At 36.6% G+C, this 26,913-nt stretch overlaps 2 protein-coding genes and 1 non-coding gene across 4 annotated transcripts in view; 1 reads left to right on the top strand and 2 right to left on the bottom strand.

Annotated features, from left to right (window-relative positions):
- The window catches only part of LOC102606405 (uncharacterized), a 4,351-nt gene extending 756 nt beyond the window's left edge, over positions 1-3,595 (top strand). The window contains exons 2-4 of one of the 2 annotated variants that reach the window (XM_006345710.2): positions 1,772-2,294; positions 2,371-2,602; positions 2,716-3,595. In XM_006345710.2, coding sequence (XP_006345772.1) covers positions 1,824-2,294; positions 2,371-2,602; positions 2,716-3,188 — 1,176 coding nt within the window. In that variant the 5' untranslated portion in view covers positions 1,772-1,823 and the 3' untranslated portion in view covers positions 3,189-3,595. Of the gene's footprint in view, positions 1-33; positions 2,295-2,370; positions 2,603-2,715 lie in introns of those variants that run through there. The other variant, XM_015308048.1, reaches the window with a different exon arrangement.
- A 1,501-nt stretch (positions 3,596-5,096) lies between these two features.
- LOC102606062 (uncharacterized) lies at positions 5,097-25,444 on the bottom strand. Its single transcript, XM_006345709.2, has 12 exons — positions 25,305-25,444; positions 22,832-24,216; positions 21,387-21,394; positions 18,324-18,499; positions 15,727-15,787; positions 10,853-10,951; positions 9,014-9,108; positions 8,196-8,309; positions 7,163-7,230; positions 6,085-6,195; positions 5,634-5,868; positions 5,097-5,353 (listed from the first exon to the last, which is right to left on the bottom strand). The coding sequence occupies exons 2-12, from the start codon at positions 24,166-24,168 to the stop codon at positions 5,243-5,245; spliced, it is 2,415 nt and encodes an 804-aa protein (XP_006345771.1). The 5' UTR covers positions 24,169-24,216; positions 25,305-25,444; the 3' UTR covers positions 5,097-5,242.
- MIR7997C (microRNA MIR7997c) lies at positions 5,467-5,586 on the bottom strand. The gene has a single exon (NR_130371.1). It is a non-coding gene; the product is annotated as a microRNA MIR7997c (primary transcript).
- Positions 25,445-26,913: the final 1,469 nt, after the last annotated feature.

Below are 26,913 nucleotides of genomic sequence, written 5' to 3'. Positions count from 1 at the left end.
GTGGGGGGATTCTTCTTTCTGTTAGTGGGTTTCTGAAAAATGTAGTCTTTTTGATGTTCATTGAATTGTTTATGGATTTCTGGGGTTTGGTGATACTTGTTGAAATAAATCATGGTTTCTTTAATGTACCATTTTTGTTGTATATTTGGTTTTCATCTGTTTGTTTGTTTGTTTATGTTTGGGACAGTTGAAGGCAATGAAATGTGAATGCAAATTGGGATTATTTTGGAGATGAAACAACATTATTATGAAAATGAGGGACTGTCTGTTTTTTTCCTTTTTTCTGCGAAAAATAACTATGAACATTGATTGTTGATAATTTGTGTGGTGTGTTTTAGTTATCTTTGAATGTTGTCTTTTTGTATATATTATCTGATGCATGAGACCATGTGCAATGTTGTTATCAGTGTGACTTCTTAGTTGGAGGAAACCTTTTAACGTTCTTCAGAGCTTCGTGGGGTGGGTTCTATCTTTACCGTCATTTGATTCTTGATTTAGCTATGTCAAAGGGAAGAATAACTAAAACTATAGAGACGTATACCTAAATGCTAATATCTTTTAGAAATGCTCTGTTATTTTTCTGTTGTATGTGCTAATTTTTCCATTAAAGATATAATTTTGATACTCCCTACTCTAATTTTTGGTTTAACAAGGCTCTACTTTAGTTAGTGTATCACATTCTCTTCGGTAAATGAATTCAGTTAGCTTTAGGTGTTGGTTAAGCTCTCCCTATGTGCTATATTTGAGTTCATAAAAAGATATGTTAGGGATCCACAGAGAGCTCACTTTCATTCAAAGGTGGTTTTGCAAGGAAAACAAGTACCTCATGGTGCTTCTATTTTGCTGTCAAATGCTGGAAGAGACTGAAGCTATATATTTTTTATGAAGTAATCAAATTTTATCAACTAAAAGGGCAAATAGCGTCTGTATACAAGGTGTATACCTTAAAACTAGGAGTATACAAATATAGTTTTCTACAAATAGAACTATTTTGTCAAGTGCAACCAACTTAAGAGCATGTATACTTTTTTATAAGCTCATGGCTTTTATGTAGAAGATTTTCTTGGATTTTGATTGTATATTTGGATAAGATTAAAAATGACCACATTCACCAAAAGCTGCAGGTAGCACACATTGAGAATAAGTGAGAGCTGCCAACTTGACATGGCTTGGTCACGTTCTACATCGACCTACATATGCACTAGTCCATAGGTGTGGAACTATGATGAGTAAAAGTGCTAAAAGGGGATGGGGTTGATCTAAAATCACATGGAAAGAAATTGTCTACAAAGACCAACAATTTCTTAGAATCAGTGCTGACTTAGCTAAAATTAGGGCACAATGGAAGATAAAGATTCGTATAGGTGATATCTTTTAGGTGGGAATAGGTTTAGTCTTGTTAGTACGTTCATGTTGAACCTGTTGCTTTTCTAGGAGCATTTTGACCTAATCAATTTATATGTACACAACATATTTTTCACATTTATTTTTGTTTGGTATGAATTATGATGATGACATGAGTTAAGATTAAACAGAGAAACATGGTCAGTGAGGTATCATGTAGCCGACCCCAACTTGTTCGGGATTGAGGCATAGTTATTATTGTTGATTGCATATTTAGTCTTAATTCATTATTGATGGTTGTTTAACACACATTTGGTTTTCCGATATAGTGTTCTTAACTTCATATTTGTTGCGCAAGGTACATGACAGCTTAAAATGTTGATTTGATGATTATTCATGATCAATTGACCAAATTCACATCATGTAGGACATTCTCTTAATTCTTTTTAAAATCCATTTGGAGATAGATACACCAAAGCATGGATGATGTCGACATAGAATTGGATGAACTGGAATTAGTTGCTGCTGCTGCTGGTTACCACTATTATAATTGTATAGCTAGGCAGCCTTCTCGTGGTTCAACTCCTAAAGGGTCTGGGTTTTTGAGCGAACTGCTCAGTGCCGACAATGATGTGTGTCGGGAAATGTTAAGGATGGATAAACATGTTTTTCACAAGCTATGTAACATCCTTCGAGAAAGAGCCATGCTACGTGACACAGCTGGTGTTATGATAGAGGAGCAATTGGCAATCTTTTTGAACATTGTTGGCCACAATGAACGCAACAGGGTAATACAAGAGCGTTATCAGCACTCTGGTGAAACAATAAGCAGGCATTTTAATAATGTATTGAGGGCACTTAAGTCATTGTCACGCGAGTTCCTTCAACTTCCTCCAGTCAGCACTCCTCTCCAGATCCTTGAAAGTAATAGATTCTACCCGTATTTTGAGGTTAGCCTCTGATCCCTTTCTTACTTATTTCATTTCATTGTAGATTGGACTTATTAACCTGACTATTTTATTACAGGATTGCGTTGGTGTGATTGATGGCATGCGTATCCCTGCTCATGTGCCAGCCAAGGATCAATCTCGTTTTCGTAATAGGAAGGGTAATTTGACCCAAAATGTATTGGCAGCGTGCACATTGGATCTCCAATTTATATTTGTCTACCCTGGCTGGGAAGGCTCAGCTACAGATTCACGGGTACTGAGAGCAGTTCTAGATGATCCTGATCAAAATTTCCCTCCAATTCCTGAAGGTTGTTCATAATTTTTAAACATAATAGTTTTGTCTTTACTTTAGTTCATTTTTCTTTTCTACACATGCTCAAACAACTCATATTGATATTTATCAACAAATTGTCTGTTGCAGGGAAATATTATCTCGTTGATACAGGTTATGTTAATATGAATGGATTTATTGCTCCATTTCCAGGAATTCGTTATCATCTTCCTGAATATCGGGGTGCTAATCTATTACCTAGAAATGCGAACGAGTTATTTAACCACCGGCATGCATCACTTAGAAATGCCATTCAGAAATCTTTTGATGTGCTGAAAACAAGATTTCCAATCCTCAAACTTGCTCCTCAATATGCTTTTCATACACAGAGGGACATTGTTATAGCTGCATGTGTTATTCACAATCACATCCGGCGTGAGGATAAGAGTGACTGGTTGTTTAAAGACATTGAAGGAAGATATGTAGAAGAGTTGCCTGATTTAGATGACAATCCTGATCCACACTTGGCTTTTCAGGTACAAGAACAGAGTGCCTCTGCATTGAGAGATTCCATTACAGCAGCAATGTGGAATGACTTTATCAATAAATGGGATGAGTGGTGATTCATGCTTCTTGGAGAAAAGATGTGAATACTTTCATGTGTTCATGGGATGAGTGGAGAAAAGTTATACCCCATATTCACAATATAATTTTATTTTTTGATGACGGTGGTGTTCGGGATAGCTTCCGCACACCTAGACTAGTTCCACCGGGTACCTGCTGCTTCTCGCCAGCAGTTACCGGGAGCGATCTATTTTAGAACCTTATATGTAAGATGCTAGATTTTGAATAGAGGTTTGGACCTGACTACTTTCCTGGATATACTGTCAAAGAGGAAAGGTAGATTTGGTGTTTGCCATAGTGAGAAGCATTCAGTTTTTGCTTTGTCATAGTAAGTTTGTAATACTAGCAAGATAACACTCATCCTTCAACCTGAGAATCATCTTCTTTTCCTTTTTCTGTGCCCAAATTTTGAGATGCTTTCTTCTGCATTCTGTTGTTATCTACTGATAATAGAACTTATATCATTGTCAACCTGGATGATAGCAGAAGGTTTTACTTTGAACAGAGTTGATCACATGTATTCTAGTTCTAGATAATTAATAGATAAATACACACGAAAAGGTCGGTACATATATATAACCTCACCATGATCCGCGGCATTTTTGGACTTTTAGGAGCCATTTTATAGAATTAGGTGATTTTTTTTATTTTTCGTGTGTGTTAGCTCAAGAATATTTGGTGAAATAGCTTCCAAATGATTTTTGTGAAAAAATTTACAAGACCCTCCTAAGGGGTTGGAGGAGCAATATATATAGTTTCACCATGATTTGCGACATGTTTGGACATTTAGAAGCCATTTTATATGAATTATGTGATATTTCAATTTTTCGTGTGTGTTAGCCCATGAATATTTGGTGAAATGTCTTTCGGACAATATTTTTGAAAAAAACTTTATGAGACCCACCGTAAAGAGTTGGTGGAGCAATATGTATAGCCTCACTATAATTTGCAACATTTTTGGACATTTAGGTGTCATTTTATAGGAATTAGGCGATTTTTTCAATTTTCCGTGTGTTAGCCCATGAATATTTAGTAAAATGACTCTCGGTAGATTTTTTTTGAAAAAAGCTTTACGAGACTCTGTTAGGAGTTGGGGGATCAGTACCTACAGCCTCATTATGATCCACGACATTTTTTGGCATATAGCAGACATTTTATAGTAATTTGGCGAATTTTTCAATTTTTTGGTGTATGTTAGTGCATGAATATTTGGTGAAATGGCTTCCTGACGACTTTTTTTGAAAAACATTACAAGACGTTCCGTAAGGTGTTGGGGCGTATAGTCTCACCATGATCCACAACATTTTTGGGCATTTAGGAGTCATTTTATTGGAATTAGGCGATTGTTTCACTTTTTTTTGTGTGTTAACCCATGAATATTTGGTGAAATGACTTCCGGGCATTTTTTTGAAAAAACTTTACAAGACCCTCTATAAGGAATTGGGGGAGCAGTACGTATAGAGATCCGCAGCATTATTGGGCATTTAGGAGTCATTTTATAGGAATTAGACGATTTTTTTCAATTTTTTGTGTATATTAGCTCATGAATATTTGGTGAAATGAATTCCGGACAATTTTTTTGAAAATTTTTTACCAAACCCTCCGTAAGGAGTTGGCAAAGTTGTATATATAACCTCACCATGATTCGAGGCATTTTTGGGCATTTGGGAGCCTTTTTATAGGAATTCTTCAATTTTTTGTGTGTATTAGCCCATGAATATTTGGTGAAATAGCTTCTGGGCAATTTTTTTGAAAACTTTTGGGTAGACTAATTTTCAAAAAATTAATGAACTAATACACACGGAAAATGTCTAAATTCTTGAATTTCTATTTTGTGACACCTATGCAGCTAACCGAAAAGGTAAAACTTGGAAATCATCAATAAGGAAAAGGAAAAACAAGAGAGAAACTAGAAGAAGAAATCAACATATGCACAATGTTCAGAAAACATTGTTCATGAGTTCCACAATTTATCATTCTAATCAGTATCAATCCCACAGTACATCTTTGTCTTATAGATAAACTGTATCTAAAACCTATTACAAAGCATTGCCTAATTTGGGGAAAGAAAATGTGCTCTAGTAAGAGGATATTCTTTTCCAGCAATCCAAACACCAGTTTGTGACCATTGAATGTTTTCCCACTCAAGATTCTCCTCCAAAACCTTCAAAAAGTTAATAATAACATTGTTAGACAATCAAGGTAGAAGTAGAAGGGGAGTAGCTTTGGTTCACAGCACATGTTACTTTTTCTTCATGCACGGTGTTGCTATTATACAAATGTTGCTCGGACTCTCCAAAAATATTGCCATATTAGTGTAGAATCTTCCAAAAATGCACTACTTTTTAGAAGATTTGACATGCATCTATCAACATTTTTGAAGAGTCCGAGCAATATAGGTTCGTATTGACAACATATAATGGGGCAGAAACAAGGATGAATACCTCAACATGTTCAAGGGGCAAAGGAATTCCAACTGATTGCATTAGTTTCTGAGGCAGGGGCTTCTTACAACGAGACAGTCGGAACATATCTACCATCGTATTCTCACCATTCACTCCATTTTTTTCTCCGTTTGCCATGTGTAAATTGTAAGTTTGAGGTTTGTCAACATCCATTTCAAGCATCTGAGAAGTTGTAGCCTTAACCATCTTTTCACCACTAAAACAGAGCTCATACCTTCAGGTTAATTAACAAGTGTCAGGAAGTGAAGGAAAATGAGGATCACAATAGAAGGTACAAATTGGACAGAAAATTATCAAAGATCACATATCAATCACTTTCTCAATGATTTTTCTTTCCTTTTCGCTCTTATCAGAGGAAACATGCAAGGAATATAAGAGACTAAGAGAGCTGTATGGAGTTACATTTTTACCCATGGAAGCCAGTGGTTACCTCTTAGAATGAGTTTCCAAGTAAAGAACTTCTCCCTTTTTCAGGCGCGAAGATGTAAAAAGGGCCTTTTTTAGACCCTTGTCAGCAACAACACTAATACTGTATTTGAGCCTGGGGAAAGAGATGAGCAACAGTAAGTAAATAGAAGCCTGGATAAACCATAGGCTACAGCTCATCAGGATAAAATATCAAAAAAAACCTTTCAAGGTAAATGAGCCAGTAAAGTGGGCTTTGTTTTCAAGGATATCAATCAAACCACCGGTTTTGTTACTGACTCAAAACCACAAGTCAGAGGATAGAGCATGACAAGTAAAACATAGCATTAATCATCCTTGATATACCAACTCATACTTTAAGTGCTTATCAACAGATGGGGAAAAGCTCAACGCAAGATTACAAAGACCATATCTACCAGGGAAATGTCCTTAAAGTCCCAAGCACCCTACGATCGAGATTAAGGAAAATAAAGGGTCCTCCAAAGAATGAATCTTACTGCTTCGAAGTTATACTTCTAGTCATATGCTCAATATTTTTAACTAGTACGGAAATTAGGACAAAAGGATAAGTAATGCAGAGAAGCCTTCACAGATCCATTGAAACTTCATTGAAGTAAATTGAAGGGAAGTCTTGAGGAGGATTTATTAGAAATTTATCTTTATAGACACTAGCATCTGCCCTCAACCCTTGCATAGGATAGCAACAATTTTGTAACTATTGAGTAACACACATTATTTAAGAGAAAAGATGATTTGACAGAAAATTTACCTGGTTCTCCTTTCCAATAAGTTTGAAAAATATCTTCAGATAAATTACTAGAAAGTGCGAAAACAAAACTGGTTGCTCCCCGTAAATTATTTACCAAAAGTATTAAAATTACTTCTTTTGTTATGAACAAAACCCAACAGAAAAATCAGAATGAGAAGAAAAAAAGACGGAGTACTATACCACATCAAGGGTCTATGCATAACAACAACAACAACATATCAAGAGTCTATGCATAACTGGAAAGTTATGTATCTAAGGAATGGAAAAAAACACCTATTTGAAGAGCAAGCTGATCCAGAAAATCAGTACATACCAAGGCTCATTGCATAAGTTGAACTGAATTGTCACTTCACGTACAAACCTCTGTTGTCGTAGTGCATTCTACAAAGAGAGTAACCAACAGAAAAGTTGAGGGGCTGAGTTAAAGTAAAAATAGCAAACGACAATACACTACAACAAAGATTAAAAGAGAAGGCATAGTTTAAATCTCCTTCTTTCAGTACCTTAAGCAAAGATGCATAACAAAAAGAGGATCATCAGATCACATTGATTAACCTAAAATGGAGTGTCAGATCTATTTTGAGTTAGTTATTTGCAGCTTTCATTACCATTGGATCTAGCGGAAAGCTCAAAATCCGGAGGAAGTAATTTTTTACATCGTGTCATATTGAGTTTTCCATGACAAGTCCCTAGGCCCATGCAGGCTAGTGAGAAGCCTAATCTTCGACATGCAGAACTGTGCGAGGTCATTCCCTTAATCCTAAATAGTCGCAGCATAATACATCTCACAGAAAATGTAGATAAGATGATAACATGAAGTATAAAGACTGGGTATTATCTCGAATCCAACTGTGATGTACTTGGGCTGTTTATATGATGAATCATATAGAAGGAATTGGATCACTCCAAAAAGGTATAGATGCAGAAAGTTCCAAGTTTCAGAATTTAAATTTATGTAATTATTTTAAAATTTAAAGATAGTTGAGGCAAAATCATTTTTTTGATAATACAGTTGAGGCCAAATCATGTTCCCACAAATAAACCAAAATCCTCTCCTTTTCTATCGAACTGTTTAAATGGATAGGATTACATCCATTAGATGTTAGTTTGACAGCTTTAGAGTAAAAAAGGGTTTAGCAGTAGCCTACAGAAATGGAAAAGAGAAACAGCCAGCAATAGTCTCCGCCTAGATGGTTTTCAGCTGATTATGCTATTTATAGAGAAAAAACAGCAGAATGACAAACAATTTTAGGCTACCAGAGAAGGAAAGTGAGCAAATGATTTTTGTCATATAACACTAACAAATTTAGAAAGCAGAATGAACATCTACTTAAGTGAAACAATACCGAAGCTGCAGCTCGAGTGGTCATAGTGCGCTCTACCGCCACCGGAGCAAGAGTAGGCTCCAAGGTTGAGGAATGTGTTAGACAAGGTTCAAGATCGATCGTTCCACCTCCTTTCTGAAGGATGAGACAAATAATCAAAAAGGTTATATAGGAAGTGGTACAAAGTTCCACATAGAGATAACTGCACATTCAATAGTTATACAAAGAAATTACTCGCATATATAAATCAAAAGTAAATAAGTGTGTATCTAGGCAAGAATAGCTGGTAAATGCAAGTCCATCCACAACTAAAATTTTGGCAAAACAAAGTAGGTACAGTGAAAGAGACTCTCCGCTAGAAATTTAGAAAGAGAATTCGAAGAAGAGCCTGGATGTTGCCCCACAAGAACTCCTTGTGGGTTCAGTGGAAAAAAAGAAATAGAAGAGCTTTCGAGGGGATGAACGAATATCTACATTTGACGAATAGTGTGATTCGTAGTTTACTGTTGGTGCACCCATGAGGTTACAATTTGTATAGAAAATTAGGAGCTGCTCGTCAGAATCATATTTTGATAAAGATTCTCTACTTTTTGGCATATCACTTGTAAACAGGAGATCTCCCCATTACAATAACAACATACCCAGTATTTTCCCACAAGTGGGGTCTAGGAGGATAGAGGGTACGTAGACCTTACCCTACCTTGTCAGGTAGAGAGGTTATTTCCGAAAGAAGTGCTCTTCCAATTATTGATAAAATTATTTACCTTATAAAAAAATGAACTTTTTTTTGCTATACCAGAAAGAACAGAAGGGAAGGAATGAAGAATGGTAATCCACACCTTCACAACAGAGCACCGCTCAATACGATAGCTGCAGCCAACTGCAGCTCCCCACGCACGTGACCGCACATTGTTCCTCAGAGTTGATATGTAGCCTTCATAAATTCAACAACAAATTCAGAGTCTGACATCAGAAATGCAGTGAATCGGGATGCAACAACTAATTTGAACAGAATTATGAGTTTACTCACAGAAATCATGTTATAGATTCTAAGGTTCTGAACAGCTAGTCAGCAAGTATCTTTTTCCCCATTAGTAAAGAAATGTCATAAGGAGAGTACAGAGTCTACTAGATTTGGAGGCCAAGATATCCACAAAAGAAGAACAAACAAACAAAGACACAAGGGATCAATTGGTATAGTTGAACAATATGCATATTTCAAGGGGATAAGCAATTTGTCTACTTGCACCTCCAAAGTTTCTCCATTTTTACCATAATCAATTAGTACTGTTGATATAAGATGTACATTTCGAGGGATCAGCAACTTGTCAACTTGCAGAAGCTTGGATTTGATATCTGTTTAACTTATCAAAATAAGGACCAGGAAAATTAAAAATGGAAGTTTAGGGCCAATATTGTATAAAACACTGTGGGGGAATCTCCATAAGGAACAAACTAGTTAACATTGTGGAAAAAAATATGCATGCATCCAGGTCTTCACCACATAAATCTTCAGAGATTCATAATCAACTATTTAGGTAAGTGCCAAAAAGGAAAGAGCAAGCCAGAGATAGAGAATGAAAAGAAAAACTACAAGAGGCTATCCTAACAGATCCTTTGTTTTTTGATGATTCGTCTTCATCAAAAAAGTTTTCCTAGATGAGTCATGGGATATGTAGAAGTGCCAGAAATTCAAAAAGATACTCTGCAAGTGCAACACATACTTAAGAGATTTTCCATTTCATCATTGTTCTTACATATTCCTGGATAGGCACCTTACAGCCATTCAATAACTAAAGTAGGTCAAACAGTCATTTTTCACCAGATCATGCATTGATTTTCCAAATATATGTCACTTGGCATAGGTTAATACGAAGCACACTTCCCTTTCTAAAATTCTTTTACACTTGGCTGAGGGGGGAAGCAAGGTGCTTAACCAAGTCACAAGCTTTTAATAAATATTATCTTGGCCTTGAGTAATCAAATTCTTTAATTGGAACCCCAGACATCAATATTAATGAAAGAAAACATTATCACTTCAGCTACCCAAAAAAGTATCGTACCCCATGTTTGATCTTCCCGGTGCCAAAATACACACCAAGAGTATTAACAAACAGTAGTAGAGAGAGTTTAATCAAAACTCGTGACTATAAAGAGGTGATTGTAAAATTTAGGGCTACAAGTGCGAGAATCATCCCACAGTTGCGCAGCGTCCAGGGACGGGCCACACCCCAAGGGTGTGTAATGTAGGTAGCCTACCTTGATGCAAGCATCAATGGCTGATTCCACGGCCCAAACCCATGACTTGTAGGTCCCACAGAGATACTTCGCCATTGCTCCAAGGATCCTCTTCATTTTAGGGCTACAAAGAAGCTCAAAACAACTTTTTTTATAAGTTATAACCATGGTGTTCGGGCCACCTCCCACCAATAACAGGTACCAGGCAACTAAGTCCACCAAGGCTTAGGCAGATGGAAAGAAATTACCTAATGTTTTTGTCTCAAGTGGGATGTGAACCTAAAACCTCATGGTTCTCAACCCACTTCATTGACCACTAGGCTGTAGTGCAGCTCAAAACAACTAACCAAGAGAACTTTAAAACATCATACCATTTGTAGAACAGGCTTTGTTTCCTAACAATAGCATTTTTAAAGCAAGATTTTGTGCAGGAGACTTACAATTTTGTGGAGGTAGCACCCTGATAGTAGCACGTAACTCCGTAATAGTAGGCAAAAGAGGAGACGCAGTTGTACGACAGTAACCTGTGTGCATAAGAACTGGAGAAACAAGACAAACAGTAGTTAATAGATATCATAATCTATATTGTCCCTGATCACAAGGAGAAGTACATGGGGAAGTTTTCGAGCAATTCTGGGGCATAAGGCTAAACAGTTTTCCCAAGTTTGCCTGAATGGACAAGCAGATAAGTTGATAGTAATGATATGATATGAGCATATATCTGTGCCTCTTTAACGGGAGACAAACAGAAACCAGTAGCACAATCAACAACAAGGAAAGTTCAGGACAATTACATTGTCCCTTTAGAATAATTATCTACAAGGCCAATTGACTAGATCATAGTTGTGAAAAATTCGAGGAACAATGGAAGGTTGACTAGTGAAAGAATCCACCACATTAAGGTATCCTTCAAACTGGAAACCCTAAAACATTGTTGGTTTGCAAAAGTTTGTGGCAAAATGCATAAAACAACCGTACACTAAATTTGATTTCTAGTGCAAATTATTTGGTGAGTAAGGTCAAGATGAACCTATCACCTTCCAATCTACTCCATCTTTTCATCATGTACAAGGACTTCCTACATACTCTTCTCTTCCATCCAAAGAAACACCTCCTCATCCATAGACCTGTGTGCTTGTCTCTTTTCACATATTCAACTCTTTTCTTTCTGTCATGTTCCCACATCAAGGAAGTTTCAATTTTATGATCAGTTCCAGGTTAAGTCACAAACCATATTGCATAGCTGCCACCACTGTCAGAAAACACCTACAGACCAGACCATTATCACTACTAAAAAATGCTATAACTGTACACTTGTGCAGCCACTGATTCATTATTCAAAGTCCACACTACCCATTTCTTTCACAACAAGCCCTGAATAAACCAGCACTACCGTAAATCCAGAATGAGTAGCTTGCGGTTCTAACCTTCTCAAAGCTGTCTTCTTTCTCTTCGTTCACCTGCTACCTCTGCTTAGAGAACCGGGAAAACAAATAAGCATGCGGCATTGTAACACAAGTTTAGACCTCTTTGAGGAAATTCTGAACGCCTAAATCCACTACATTTCCTTACACTAAAAATTGAATGAAAATAAAAGTTGTACATGGGGGGAGTATATAAAATTATTGAAAACGTCCTAGTAGAAAGGCTGAAAAGAGTGATGCATAAGCTAGTAGACAAGCAACAAATGGCTTTCATCAAGAACAGACAGATCATGGATGCAGTGCTGGTGGCAAATGAGTGTGTAGACTCAAGACAAAAAGACAAACAAGCAGGGATTCTATGTAAACTGGACATCCAGAAAGCATATGACCACCTAAATTGGGACTTCTTAATGAATATGCTACAGAGGATGGGTTATGGTTCAAAGTGGCTCAGGTGGATCAAAGAGTGTATCAGCACAGTGAAGTTTTCAATTTTGATAAATAGAAGTCCATGTGGCTTTAACTCCTCCAGTAGGGGTTTAAGGCAAGGGGATCCACTGTCCCCTTTCCCTTTCATCCTTGCCATGGAAGGACTAAGCAACCTTATACAAACAGCAAAATTATTAGAGGATGGGTCAGAGGATTTCAAGTGGGAGACATAGCAGGCAATAATCTAAAGGTAACACATCTGCGGATGACACTCTAGTATTTTGTGGAGCCACAAGGGAACAAATGTTAATTCTCAGAGTTATCTTCAACATCTTTGAAGCAGTTTCTGGTTTGCACATAAACTGGGATAAGAGTTTCATATACCCAGTTAATACAGTGCCAACATTGAAGATCTGGTAGAAAAGTTGGGGGAAAAGTGGGTGAATTCCCTTAGGAGCTAAGAGGAAATCTAAGGACATATGGAGTGGTGTGGTAGAGAGAAGTGAAAAAAGATTGGCAAACTGGAAAAGCCAATACCTACCCTAAGGAAGTGAAGACAAGAAGAAATATCATCTAGTGAAATGGGAGGAGCTACTGGAAAGTAAGAAAGGAGGGGGCTTAAACAGCAGGGAACTAAACAGACATAACAAAAGACTGATGATGAAGTGGTTATGGAAGTTTGCATCCCCAGAAAAAGCTTTATGGAAAGAAGTGATCAGGTCAAAATATGGCATGCAGGATAGATGGATGACAGAGGAGATGACAACTCCCTATAATTGTAGTGTATGGAGATCCATCAGGAAGCTATGGCAACTAGTTTCAACAAGAACAAGTTGCAAGGTTGGAAATGGAGAGAAGGTGGCTTTCTGGAAAAATATATAGTGTGGGCAATGGCCTCTGAAGCAAACTTACCCTGAGCTTTACAACTTATGCCAGGCCCAGGATGCTACTGTGGCTCAACTATGGACAGGACAAGGTTGGAACTTTCATCAAAGAAGGAATTTAAATGATTGGGAGATGACCTTTATAGCATATTTTCATAATACAATCCCTCAAAATCTCAATCTTACAGAATAAAGGACAGCTTAGTGTGGAAGGTGGATAGCAAAGGAATTTTCACTGTCAGGTCTGCTTACAAAGATCTGACAGGAACAAATACTCAGGAGATAGGATGGCCATGGAGAATGATCTGGAAGACCAAAGTGCCTAATAAGGTAAACTACTTTACATGGTTATTGGCAAAGGAAGACATCCTCACTCATGAAAACCTTAACAAGAGGAAACTCAACCTATGCTCTAGTTGCTATCTATGTGAAGAACAAATAGAGATAGTCAACCATCTCTTTTTGCATTGTAAATGGACAGACCAGCTATGGCAGATGTTCATCCACAAGAGGAAGATCAGGTGGGTGAAACCTAGGGGAATCAAAGAAGTGCTAAGAAGCTGGAACAATGATGGTAATGCTGGAAGAAAGGAGGAGAGATGGAAGCTGATTCTTGCATGTATTTGGTGGACCATATGGAAAGAGAAATCATAAATGTTTTGAAGGCAAAAAGAGCAACATACAGAAGATCAAGACAGCTTAGGCCTTTACTATTTTTGGTGTAAACCAGTAGTTATAGACAGCACAGAAGATGTTTTTAATGCAATTGATTGGCTGTAATTAGATTTATTAGGATTTTAGTAAAAGAGACAACTTTTGTGATGGGGGACTACACTTTGTTGTAGTACACCTAAGGACATACAGAAGATCAAGACAGCTTAGGCCTTTACTATTTTTGGTGTAAACAAGTAGTTATAGACAGCACAGAAGATGTTTTTAATGCAATTGATTGGCTGTAATTAGATTTATTAGGATTTTAGTAAAAGAGACAACTTTTGTGATGGGGGACTACACTTTGTTGTTAGTACACCTAAGGACATATAGAAGTAAAGTTTACCATTCTCAAAAAAAAAAATTGTACACTTTCCAACTCCTAAGAAAATACCATCTATTTTGAAGCTCCACATCTCTACATGCTTCCTTTGATAGTAAATAGATCTATGGACCAAGAGATTCAATTCCGTTCACCCCAGACACTTCATTTTTTTTTTTGGAGTAAGCTCAACCAGACAGGTCCTTAAAGGCCTGAGAGTAAGGGGCATAATTCTTGAATAGTACCAAATCAAACTTCTCAAAGCAGAGATTCAAAGGACTGACTGCTCGCTGAGATCACTTCTCCACCTCATTCTTTGAAGTGCATAATTTCACACATGAAGCAAAACCCCATTGCTCTTAAGCGATGGTTTTAAGTAATACTAACCAGAATGACCTAGCTTCTGGTTTAAACCTTCTCTAAGCTATCTTCTTTCTCTTACTCCACCTGCTACCTCTGCTTAGAGAACTGGGGAAACAAATAGGTACGCAGGTAGGGCAGTGCACCACAAGTTTAGACCTCTTCGACAAAATCCTGAACTCCTAAACTAACTACATTCCTATACGGCTAAAATAAAATTGAATGAAGATGAAAAGTGAACACCTCCTAAGAAATAACACCTATGAAACCCCCCACCGGAGCTCCACGGCTCTGCATGTGTCCTTTGGGAGTGAATAGATCTATGGATCAAGAGAAATTCAATTCTGTCTGATCTAGACAGTTCATTTCGTTTTTGAAGTATGTTAAACTGAAACAGTTTCTGAAAGGCCTGAGACAAAGAGGCAGCGTTCTAGAATAGCTTGCCGAATCAGTATATAGACAAGTGAAATGGGTCACAACCAACAACAGAGTGATTCCTCTTAACCAAACTTAACCACAAGTACCCACGAACTCAACATCCAGAGTCATCTGTCATCAAGGGTTATCAGTTAATGCCACTATCACCTGCATTAAAGTACTAAGCAACTACCTCATCCAATATGTTTTTCTCTTAAATTACACATCTAACAATCCCACCATAAATCCATAATGCCTCAACTAAGATCTTATAGCCTGCAAATACCACACACAAGACAATGCTCTACAGCAGGCCATTCAATCTTGCCTGCTGAGTATTTTTCCAATAAAATACTGAAATATTTAGGGTGGCACCATGTTTGAGAACTAAAGTAGGGTTTGAAACTAACTTTCTAACTTAAGGCTCCTGATTTCACAAATTTAATGTAATTGTGGGAACTGGAAAGCATGTCTAGAGGCATATGCATTTCCTTACATCTGATTTTCATAGATTCTCTAGCTTTCTCCAAAACATCCCTCAAAAATTAATCAACAAAAATATTTTCCTTTAGGAAGAATAACAAGCCGCTCCCACAATACACAAGGAGAAACAAGAAAGTTGTAATTGAAACTGCAGTGGGCTAAGCTAAGTTGCTTTTCTTAATTTACCCTTTACTTTCACCAAGTGCACAAACTACAAACATACATACATACATACATACATGAGTGCACAACGGAGCCTTAATATTATTGAGACAAGGACAAACCTGCGACAAGATCCGAGTCATTGGTGTATATATCTGTTCCCCATAGTTGGCCACCTCTCACCTGCAAATGATGTAGTACTCAAATGACGATAATAACATGATTAGACAAATCCAAACTACAAACGCAAGAGATAAGACTGAGAGAAAGATGTAACATTAGCCAGAACTGTAGGCATGGGGATATGAGATGTGTATCAGAATTAGTGGCAGGAATATGCATACAACAGACAAAATTGCTGAACAAGTTTTATGCACCCAACATAATGAGGGAGAGACAGAGAGAGAGAGATGATGCTTGGTACACTTATATTAGAATTCAGAAGCTCTCTTCTATTGCATCTTGAGTCAAATTTGGTCCATCAATTGACCAGTCTAATGTTGCACACAATTTTTTTTTATTGTTACGAGATTAAGAGGGTGTGTTCAGTAAGTTTATAACTGGTCAAACCAACTATGAAGCAATTTTAGGCTTATCTCGGTGTTTGACAAACACCGAAATAGCTTATAAGCCAAGTGCTTGCAAGTCAAAATCAGGCAAAAGCTATAAGTTGGTCACTTGTGACTTTTCAGCTTCTAAGCACTTTTGCTTTGACTAGACTCTTAACTCTTTTATCCTCAAAAATGATTGCAGTAGTTGATGTACCATTCCTAAAACTAAATCCATATCTCCTCCTTTCTATATCCGCTATTAGCTCTTTTCCATGTTCCCTTGTAAATTTATAATTTCTGTAAATAGTTTTAAGGGTATTTCAGTCATTTTAAACAGAAATAAGGAAATTTTTACTAAAGATACCAATTAATTGTTATTAATGTCAGCACATATGTCCAGATATGTAACTGTTAATATGTAAAATCAGTTCCAACACTTAAAAGTGCATTTCAGCAATTGATGCTTATCAACTATTGTTAGTCGGCTTACTCCAAACAGGCTCTAAATAATATTATATGTGCATACATTCACACATGCCTAGATTTATTGAAGTAATTAAGAACAACTATAGAATACTGCAATAGGATACCTTAGGATATCTAGATTTAATTATAGGCTAGACTCCTGTATAGACCCCCTCCTTTTTTTGGAATAAGTGTGTTTTGGATGGCAACAGGCGATAAAAGGCGACAAGGGTCTGCCTCGCCACAAGGCGAGGCGAGCGGCAAGGCGCTAGCCTTTTTGAAGTGCGGCACAATTAATACAAAAAAAGTAAAATATTTAATTGCATATAAAAATAATCAAAATCTCAATAGCATAACATATTAGCAAATATTTTAATTCAAAAACTAAAAATAGATAGTACATACTTAGAACTTGAATGAGAAAAAAATAGAACAAAAATCAAAACAGTGAAAAAAAACAAAGTTAGAAGCGACTCTGAAGCCTGAAGAAGAAGAAGGAAAAGAAACAAAGGAAGAAGAAATTTGAAGAAGAAAGAACAACGCATTGGTTGGACTTTGGAGTCACCGGAAAATTCTGGCTGGTCTCCCGAGGAGTCTAGTCGAAAACCCTAAAATTAACTTTTAACTTTTAAAACCCTAAATTGGTCGCCTTTTTTAAAGAAAATACAAAAGGCGACACCTTTCTCGCCTCTCGCCTTTGTCGCCATGACATCGCCTTTTGAAGATCGCCTCGCCACAAAGCTAAAAGGCGATGAAGGGTCGCCTCGCCTCTCGCCATTGACGACGAGGCGATCGCCTTTCACAACAGTGGAATAACTGTGGTGTCCGAGACTGCACCAAGATGGTAGAGGCTCTGATTGTCAAGAGTCTCTAGACCATCTTGGTGTTGTTTATTAATGGAACACTTTATACATGCCAATTATGTACATGAAGAATTCTTCACATATTATGCACAATTACCTAAGCAAACTCATGGAATTCCTGCTTCCATAAAAACAATTATCAATCCTAATACACAAGAGGAAGTCAAATTGCATGAATAGAGGTTTCTTATACAACAAGAGGAAGCATGGGAAGTAGAAGCGTGTAGTTAAACATAGAATGACACAAAAAACTACAATTGCTGAGAGAAGTAGAAAACTTAGGCACTGCATGGATAGAATCCTCAACCAACAAGCTCCATAGGGGAACAATTACTTCCCTAATGCAAAGCCACAAATCCGAGTGACAAATTTGATTCAATCAGTAAAAGGATATCCTTTGAAATCTAACTATTAAAACGAACTTACAATTAAGAAATCAAAACCTTGTACAACAGTTTGTGTTCACATCTTAGTTCTTACCCGTAAACCTATTTAAACTAATCTAGAACCACAAGTATTTAGAGACACTTATCATACAACCCCTTTCTTGTTCAACAACACACCCAGTGAAATCCCACAAGTAGGGTCTGGGGAGGGCGGAGTGTATGCAGACCTTAACCCTAACTCACGGAGACAGAGAGGTTGTATGAGAAGGACCCTCGGGTCCGGTGCAGCCCCTTTTTCTTGTTCAATGATCGGAAAGGAAAACCCCTAAGTGGAGTATCGAAAGAGCTTTTATTTAAAATTAAGAAGATCATTATCTTTGAAGAACACATATAGAAGAAAATGAATAAAATATAAAAGGTGTATATGAATCCTCAGCTACCACTCCAATCTTACCTGCCGATTTGTAGCTGATACGTGTTCAGCTGGAATCCTAATTTCTAGAGTAGGATCACTTGGAGAGCTATCAGAAGCTCCATCTGCTTTGGATGATTCATATTCCTTCCATAATTTAATCAGTTCTGGCATACACTCACCAACTCTATAATTGATAGCAGATACATCATGCTTAACTGCAAAGACAAGTTCATATATGGTGCATGAGAACTAAGTAGTTGACAACAATTTTTGCATCCCATCTTAGTCAGTTAATCTATGAACAGCCTCTGTTCTGTAGTTGTACCATAATTGGCCGGTTTCCATACAAAAACAGCAGAGCAAGCATACTGGGATGAAACAGTTAGAAAAACTTCCTAACCTACTGACGACTAATATTTCAATGGCAGGTGAAAGCAACAAATATTTCCTAAAAAATGTCTGAGATCAAAGTTATTATTACAAGCTACTTCATAAAGAAAAAAGAAATTACAGAACTTATCATCACAGAACTCATTAGACGCATCGACTCTGCAGCAAAGGAGAGGCAAGAAACAGTTCAATCCACTCGCTCTTTTGATTCGACTATTCAAAAGAGGAATTTCATAAATCCCTTCCACTAAATAAGTAATATGATCTGTAGATATGCTGGTCTGAATTTAATGGATCGGAATCATTTGCATATGTTACAAGTACCAAATCCGCAACTTCAAGCATACGATGTACCGTGATGGGTCACAACAAGCAAATAGCATACTTTACTAGAATAAAAGGTTGCAGTCAGTACATCAATAGAATTTACACAGCAATTTTCCACAAATGACAGATTATATGTGAATCTGAGATATTATCTGACAGCTAATACAATATGTGTTACAAGCTCCACAAATATCAGATAACAGCTGTAAGCTATAAGTCGGGTTTTGCACGAAGTGTAGCTGATTATCTGAATCTTTGATTTAGTTGATGCGAAATGTAACAACTACCACTATAATTTTTTGACAACGTAAAAAATTAAATCCTGGAAACTACAAAATAACATCCCCAGTAATGTCTGGCTGTTACTTTTCTAATTCAAAATAGAAAGCTTTCATGTTTAAAATAAGCAGACATTTTTTGAAAAAAATTGGACCTTGGGCCTAATTCAACTCCAAATGTTAACTCATGATATTAGGACTGTTCAAAACCATATGCGGAGACAACAATCTCTCAGCCACTGTGAGACATTCTAATACTTACCCCCCAAGCCTCACATGGAACACTTGGAGTGTGGAACAATAGAGATGGCTCTGGCTATGCTACCATGTAAATAAAATGAACCTCAAGCCTTACTCAATCACAAAGGCTAGCTCATGAGGAAGCCCAAGGACATGTAAGCACACAACAGTTCATTCCCTCAACCAATGTGCAATATTATAACAAAAACATACAGACGTAGATTACGGATTGAGCTTAAGTAACTATTCTGACCTCTTTTTACTGTGGTTAAGCTAATATTTTCAATTTTAATTTTTTCCTAAACAGACTTAAGAATTAGGAGTCACTTTCCCTAATTCTCCCCAAAGACACAACGGAAGAAATGGGAACAGATACATGCTAAACAGGATACAATAGCATGTTTTCTCTTGATAATGACAGACTTAACCTTTTTAATTTCTTAATTTTTGTAGACCTTTTTGGAATTTGGCCAATGTTCATTCCTCAAATTAGATTTGATTTGACACGGGATAGGGAAGAATTTGTAAATTTGTAATGAAATATTAATGCATCAGAATCATCAGAAGGACTCTGTAATTTTGGCAGACTAGAAAGGAGATCAATGCAACTCACAGTTTTATTAAAAAGGCAAAAATACAAGGAAAAGTCATATTCTCAAGAAACAGATAATCATACCATGACTTAGATATCTCGCCTGATCACCTCACCTAATCTCCGTTCTGGTGTACTTTTTTCTGGTTAATTTTCGGGTATGATTTCATGTAAAATGATGTTTTAGTTCCTAACTTAATCGTAGCTTGCACATATAGACTATTTTTGACAAGCTTAGTATGCTACGAAGTACTGCTCAATCTGATGAACAAAGAAAGGTGTACAGAGATTATTTTTTTTTAGTATCTAAAGAAAGAAAGAGCACAAGCTTGACGATGTTGATTGGCTTTATACAATCCAGCAAATGGTCCCTTGATTCAGAGCACACGAGTCAAACGACCTTTGAGATGATTGTAAAAAGTGAACTTAATATGTAACATGTAGCCAGAAAGTGTTTGTACAAGAAGACTCCAATGCAAAAAGATAAATGCATTGTCATCTAATATGACTTGAAGCATTTCAAGCAAGACAGTCTTCTAATTCTGGTGGGAACAGCTTTCAACTATGCATCATGCTAATTTGGTCACAAACTACTGATTGTTTTGGCCACTTAACATAGAAATTGGTCGCTGCATCACTATCTTAATGCACAACAAAACTTTATAACTGTGGAGGCAGTTACAATGGTTATACAAATTCAAACAAATGGCACAAAATTTGCAGTTCATGGTCCAAAATAATACAAAATTTAGGATAGCTAAGACTATAGAGTATCCGGATATACCGTGCAAACAAGTTCCAGCAATCAATGGAGTAAATCCAGAAAGAAAAAAACTACATGCCCACATGAGATGCAGAAAATGAATCAGGACATCTACAGAGTTCCTTTCTCATCATGCTGGAAAAGTAATGACCAACGAGACATTCAAAACAGTTCAAGTATAACACTTCTATAGAAGGAGATTCATGAAACTCTAAACAGAAACAGAAAGCACTTATGATGAAAAGTGGAACAAAAAGCAGGAACATGTGAGCCTATGATTTTGCATATAGGCATATCTGACAACCTAAGGCAGAAACAGCTGGCAAAAAGAACATCAATTCCTAACATGGAAACTATCTCAACCAATAAAAGATGGGATCAATGTTGTCTAATTAGTTAAATTAGCAATTTTTCAGAATCAAACAAATCTGCAAGCATGAATGCCAAGGACAACTCCCTCCTGGATGATACCAATTTGAGACAACTCCAAGATAAGTACTTTAACAGCTTACCTTGAGATCTGCACAGAAAGACAGAAGAAGAGTTACACTACATAACAATCAAAGAAACATCTATGTCCAGATATCATCTAAGTGGTAAAAAAAACCATCAAATTTCCAGGCTAAATAACTTATAGGAAGTTTTTTCAACACACATTAATGATTTGTAGTTGCAAGACAAGATAATGAGTAATTTGTAGTTGCTAGACGAGAAAATGAACTTAACACATCCCATATATTACACTTTGACAAATAAGTCTATGATAACCTAGTTGAATTGCTTGACAGGAGGAATTTTCAGGACAGGGAAATGGAAGAATTCCAAAATATAATTGGATTCAGAAACAGAGAAAAAATAACTTCTTTTATTTTATTTTTATAACCGATAAATCTATTGTTTAGGCTTCAAAAGTTGGTGGAAAATAGGTCACCCCCTATTCTTCTCCATTTAAACACAACACCTAGTTCCCCAATAGGATTTGAAGTTGTGGCGTGCACCTACCACACACCCCACGTTGTACTACCTTTGCCGTTGAACCAAAGACCTGGGACCAGAAAATAATCTATTCTCAATAATCGAATAGAATGGTGTCGCAGATCTCCGAGACATCATTGGAAACTTGAATTGACAGAAGAATGACCAAAATTCAAGGTCTAGAGGAGGAGGTCGTCCGCTGTAGAGAAGAGCAACACCGGTGGTATTGGTAGTTGAAGAGAGGAGCATCCAGAATAATCACCAGAGAAATGAGTAGTGGCAGTTGCCTCAGGAAGATAGGAGTGACATTGGTCACAGGAAAAAGAGGACCGGCATGCTAGAAAAAGAGAGGAGCAGCGCCAATAGCCAAAAAAAGAGGTCAGAGCAGTCGACACCACTCGTGGATGAGAGTGTTGATCGCTAGGAAACAAAAAGGAAAGAAGAAAAACAATGACCTGCAGGCGGCATAAGGTCGGCTCTTATAGGTGGAAGCTGTATGAATGTCTACCAAGATCGAAAAGGCTCAACTACCTTGTGAAAATTAAATTTAACATTTTATTGATTTAGTTGATTAACAATGTACAAGAGGAACTCATATATAAGAGTCTATGCACAATATGACAGGTAAGCATTCTCTATGCATATAAGGTAAGAAAATATTCTATAATTGAATACAGGATCTCATAAGGTATCCTATGGAAAGTTCTATTATTTTTCCTTATTCTTTTTTATTAGTTCTATAATATTTTCCTTCAACAAATTCATTGAATTAAGACGTGTATGAATGTAGACACGTATTTCTCTAACATACAATAGTTCTCACAGCATCAAACTCTAGGATTGTAGCAGATAGAGTCTATGATGTCTATCTAGAGTTTTAATGGACCATTATGTCTGCTGGTTGTAGGCTAGGGATTGTCTATGGCTCATTATTAATGAGTAAAGCATCAAATAGTGTCAGTCAATCATCAAAAAGGCATACCCTTCATTTTCATGAGTGTGTGACCTAAAACGAGGATCGCGATTGGCCATGGGGCTCCCTCTTGGCCGCGACATTCTCTTGCGCTGCTGAACTCCATAATTAAAAGCTTCTCTTTCCCTTTCTCCTCCTCCTTCAGTATCCAGGTCTCCTTCCTCTGGTTCTTTATCATGACACCTGACACGTTTCTCAGGCCTCTCTCCTTCCAAATCAGTATCTCTTTCCTTTCTCCTCTCACTTCCATCCCTGTCAGTATTTTTCCAGTTATCATGATCTTTCTGTTTCTTCTGCTCCACTGTTGAGTTTTCCGGCTCATTTGTTTTTCCGGGAACATCAATCACTTCTTTATCGCTCTGCAAAACCTCCCTCTCCACTCCATTCCACACTTCCCTCTTCACATGGTCCTTTTCCCAGTCCTTTGGTCTGTCCTTATCCTTCGAAAGATCATTTCTTTCCTTCTCCCACCGCTCAGATTCCCTTTCCTCTTTCAGCAACTCCTTGTTATCAGAAGTGCTATTCCCTAGTTGTAAATTGTTCCGACAATCATTTCTCTCTTTATCCCTATCTCCCCATTCCCGGTGCTTCCCTTCTTTCCTTTTTCTCTCTTTATCTTTGTATTTATCGTCACCTTTCAAATCCATCTTATTTTCAGCAACGGCTTCACGCACTTTAGCAAAATCCCTGTTCTCAGAATTTGAGACTTCTTTTCCTATCTCAGCAGCACCATGGGTTCTTGACGCATGCCATGGATCCATGTTCCCGACAGGAACAGGGAGATCAGGATATCTTTTTCCCCTGTTCTGTTCTTTCGAATCTTTCCAACTCACTCCGCTAAACCTGTCCTTATCTGCCTTCACATCTCCCTTGTATTCAGGGTAAGTATCCCTACTATTTTTAATGTCCTTACCATCATCAGCTCTGTTCTCAAATCTATCATCCTTGTCAGATTTAGCCCCTTGGTACAACTCCCTTAATTCACTTTTCGCATCACGATTCTCAACCTTGACATCCTTGTTAATTTCCTTGGGCTCCAACCTATTTTCTGAAGCAATAGAATGATCAGGATGTGAAACAACTGGACATGATGACACACGGTACATTGGTAGCACAGGAGATCTTCTATCTGCATCTCGTGATGATTCAGTCCGTTGAATCTTTGGCATCCGAGCATTCTGGCCCACATCAAAGGAGGCATGATATTCAGGTGTTCCCGAGCTCATCACCTTGGGGAATGCACCAGAGTCGTCATGTGAGTATTTTGGAGCAGAAGAGTAACTATGGTTACTACCCCCACCATTTCCACCATCCTCATGAGGTCTTTTGTTCGGAGTACCACTCATATTCTGGCTTTTTCAGCATATAAATTAAGGAACCTAAAGAACCACAACCTGCAAAACATTAAAACCTGATGAATATCATCCACCAAAATTGATGTTGTTCTGAGAAAATAACAACTAAAACCATCTTTAGGTAACAAAGTTATAAACTTTTCACCAAATCCACAAACAGCTTAATAAATGCAAAGCCATTTATAAGTAACATTCACATGCTAGTGACGATCTTGCAAGCTAGCTTCATGTCTTATTAAAATTCTACAACCATAGATCTTATTTCTATTTTGCGAATTTAATTGAAGGCAAGATATCATATTTTTTCAATTAAAGGCAAGATATCATCTTTTATATCTTTGGTTAGTAGCAAGCTTACAAAATTCAAAATTTGATATAATAATGAGCAAACATAATTGGTGGACCGGCATTTCCATTTCGATTCAAGCAAGCATCATACTTCCCTATAAAGATTATTTTTTAGTTCAACCAACACGCCATCAACTGAGAAAGGGGAAAAAGGGGGCAAAAAAGAAAATTACTAAAAAAAAAGAAAAAGTGAGTAATCAATTAATCAACTATGTCTCACTACAAAATTAATTAGGTTTTCCAATTTCATACCAACACTTAAAAAAACTTGCCATTTCAAGCAAATTCAAAATTCTCTACATCTCAAAGGAATTAACATTTTCAATTTTTCAGCAGTTGCCAATCCCATTTCATAACAATAACATCAGCAATCAGAAAGAACACCAGATAAACCCAAAAGAAACTAAATCTTTGAATCTAATTACATACACCCATAACAACAAAAACCACAGTGATTAATCAATCAATCAACTAGGGCTCACTCCAAAATCAGTTAGGTTTTCCAATTTCATCCCAACACTAAAAAAATTAGTCATTTCAAGCAAATTCAAAGTTCTCTTTATCTCAAAAGAATTAACATTTAAAAGCTTATCACCCAGGAGGCCACAACAATTATTCAGCGATTACCAATTCCATTTCATTAGCATACGATCTGCAAACAGAAAAAACCCAGACAAGCAAAAAAAAGGCTAAATTTTTTAATCTAATTACACACACACAAAACAGCAAAAATCATGAAAATCCCCAAAATAAAAAGAAGTTGTGAACTTTCCGGTCACCTTATCGATGGCGAAGACGCAGCAAAAGAAGGAGCCGAAAAAATCAATCTTTTTCTCTGTAAATTTTTGTAAGAGACAAATTACAGAGGCGATTTTGCTTGATTTAGAGCACAAAGTTAACGAGGGTATAAATGGAATAGAAAATTTATAAGCAAAAACGTCTACTTGTATTTTTTGTTTTTTTCAAATTTAACCTAAAACACCCTCTTAATTTATACCTATTGCTAAAACTTGTCCTTGAAGTATCACTATGAACAAAACAACATCCTTGTTGATTTTAAGAATTAATAAGTTTCGTCCTTCCGTTATCTAGAGTTACAAAAAAAAACTAACAAAATAGAGTAATTTGTAGTCTAAAGGCAATAAATAAACAAATTGGACTGAATTTAGACGTGTCAAAATAAGATAAATTAATTAATATATGATTTATTCAGACTAACATAGGTTAATTAATGGATCAAAACTCAATTCTTCGATTTGCATTTTTATTTATTCTCAAAATTAACTAGTTTCATTCTTTTGTTACTTAAACATTCGATTTGCATCCTTATCTATTCTCAAAATTAACAAGTTTCATCCTTTGTTACTCAAACTTACAAAACTAATGAGAATTAGTTTTTTTTTTTTTTTTTGATAAACATAACTAACTTATTATTTTGAAATATAACAATGATATGTTTAACATGTAATTGATATTTTAAGAATGTACTACATGATTAAAGAATGTTTAGTTGAAAATTTAAAATATTCTCAAAATATTAATGAACTCTATATGCTTTTATTAAAAGGCAAAAGTACTCATTACCCCCCGAACTTGAAGCTTTTTATACGGTGTACACCTAAACTAAATTCCGTTTTAATTACCCCGAACTTGTTTATTCCTCCGTCGCGTACACCTTTTTCGTTCCACCTGGCGTAGAAATTGACAACACACTCTACTAGGCGCGTGAGGAAGTGATTTTTTGTCCACATCACAAAGCTACAACGGTAAAAAAAAACGTAAAATCTCCATTTGTCTTTAATATTTGGCATATTTTAAACGAAAAATAGGGTAAAATGTAAATGAAAAGTAAAGGAAACAAATATTAACACTTACTTGGTAAGAATGTCAAACAAATTTGAAAATTAATCGACCAACTTCAAGTCTAGAAAAACTCAAATACAAAAGGAGTTCCGCGAAATCAGCCCTTATTCAAAAATAACTTTTAAACAATGAATTTTAAATTTAAGAAATTTATTTTTTGCAATATTAATTTATCCAGGTGGCTATTATTTATCCAGGTGGAAATTCACATCACCACTTTTGTCAGCTGTCGCGCGCGTGTAGTCACAATAGGAGCAGGTGGACGAAAAAGGTGTACGCAATGGAGGAATAAACAAGTTCGGGGTAATTAAAATGGAATTTAGTTTAGGTGTACACCGTATAAAAAGCTTCAAGTTCAGGGGGTAATGAGTACTTTTGCCTTATTAAAATATATCAATTAATTGTTTTTTCTATATAAAAATACATTGCATCAAAGGGTATGGCTTAATGACTAATAAAATGGTTGAGAACCCTGATGTCTCTGATTTAAGGAATAAAGGTCTGAAAAATACCTCAACTTTGGTG

Source organism: Solanum tuberosum, unplaced genomic scaffold (assembly GCF_000226075.1).
Source record: "Solanum tuberosum cultivar DM 1-3 516 R44 unplaced genomic scaffold, SolTub_3.0 scf00072, whole genome shotgun sequence".
In the NCBI taxonomy this organism is placed as follows: Eukaryota; Viridiplantae; Streptophyta; class Magnoliopsida; order Solanales; family Solanaceae; genus Solanum; species Solanum tuberosum.
Note: the sequence above shows the minus strand (reverse complement) of the source record. Positions and strands in the feature narration are given on the sequence as shown.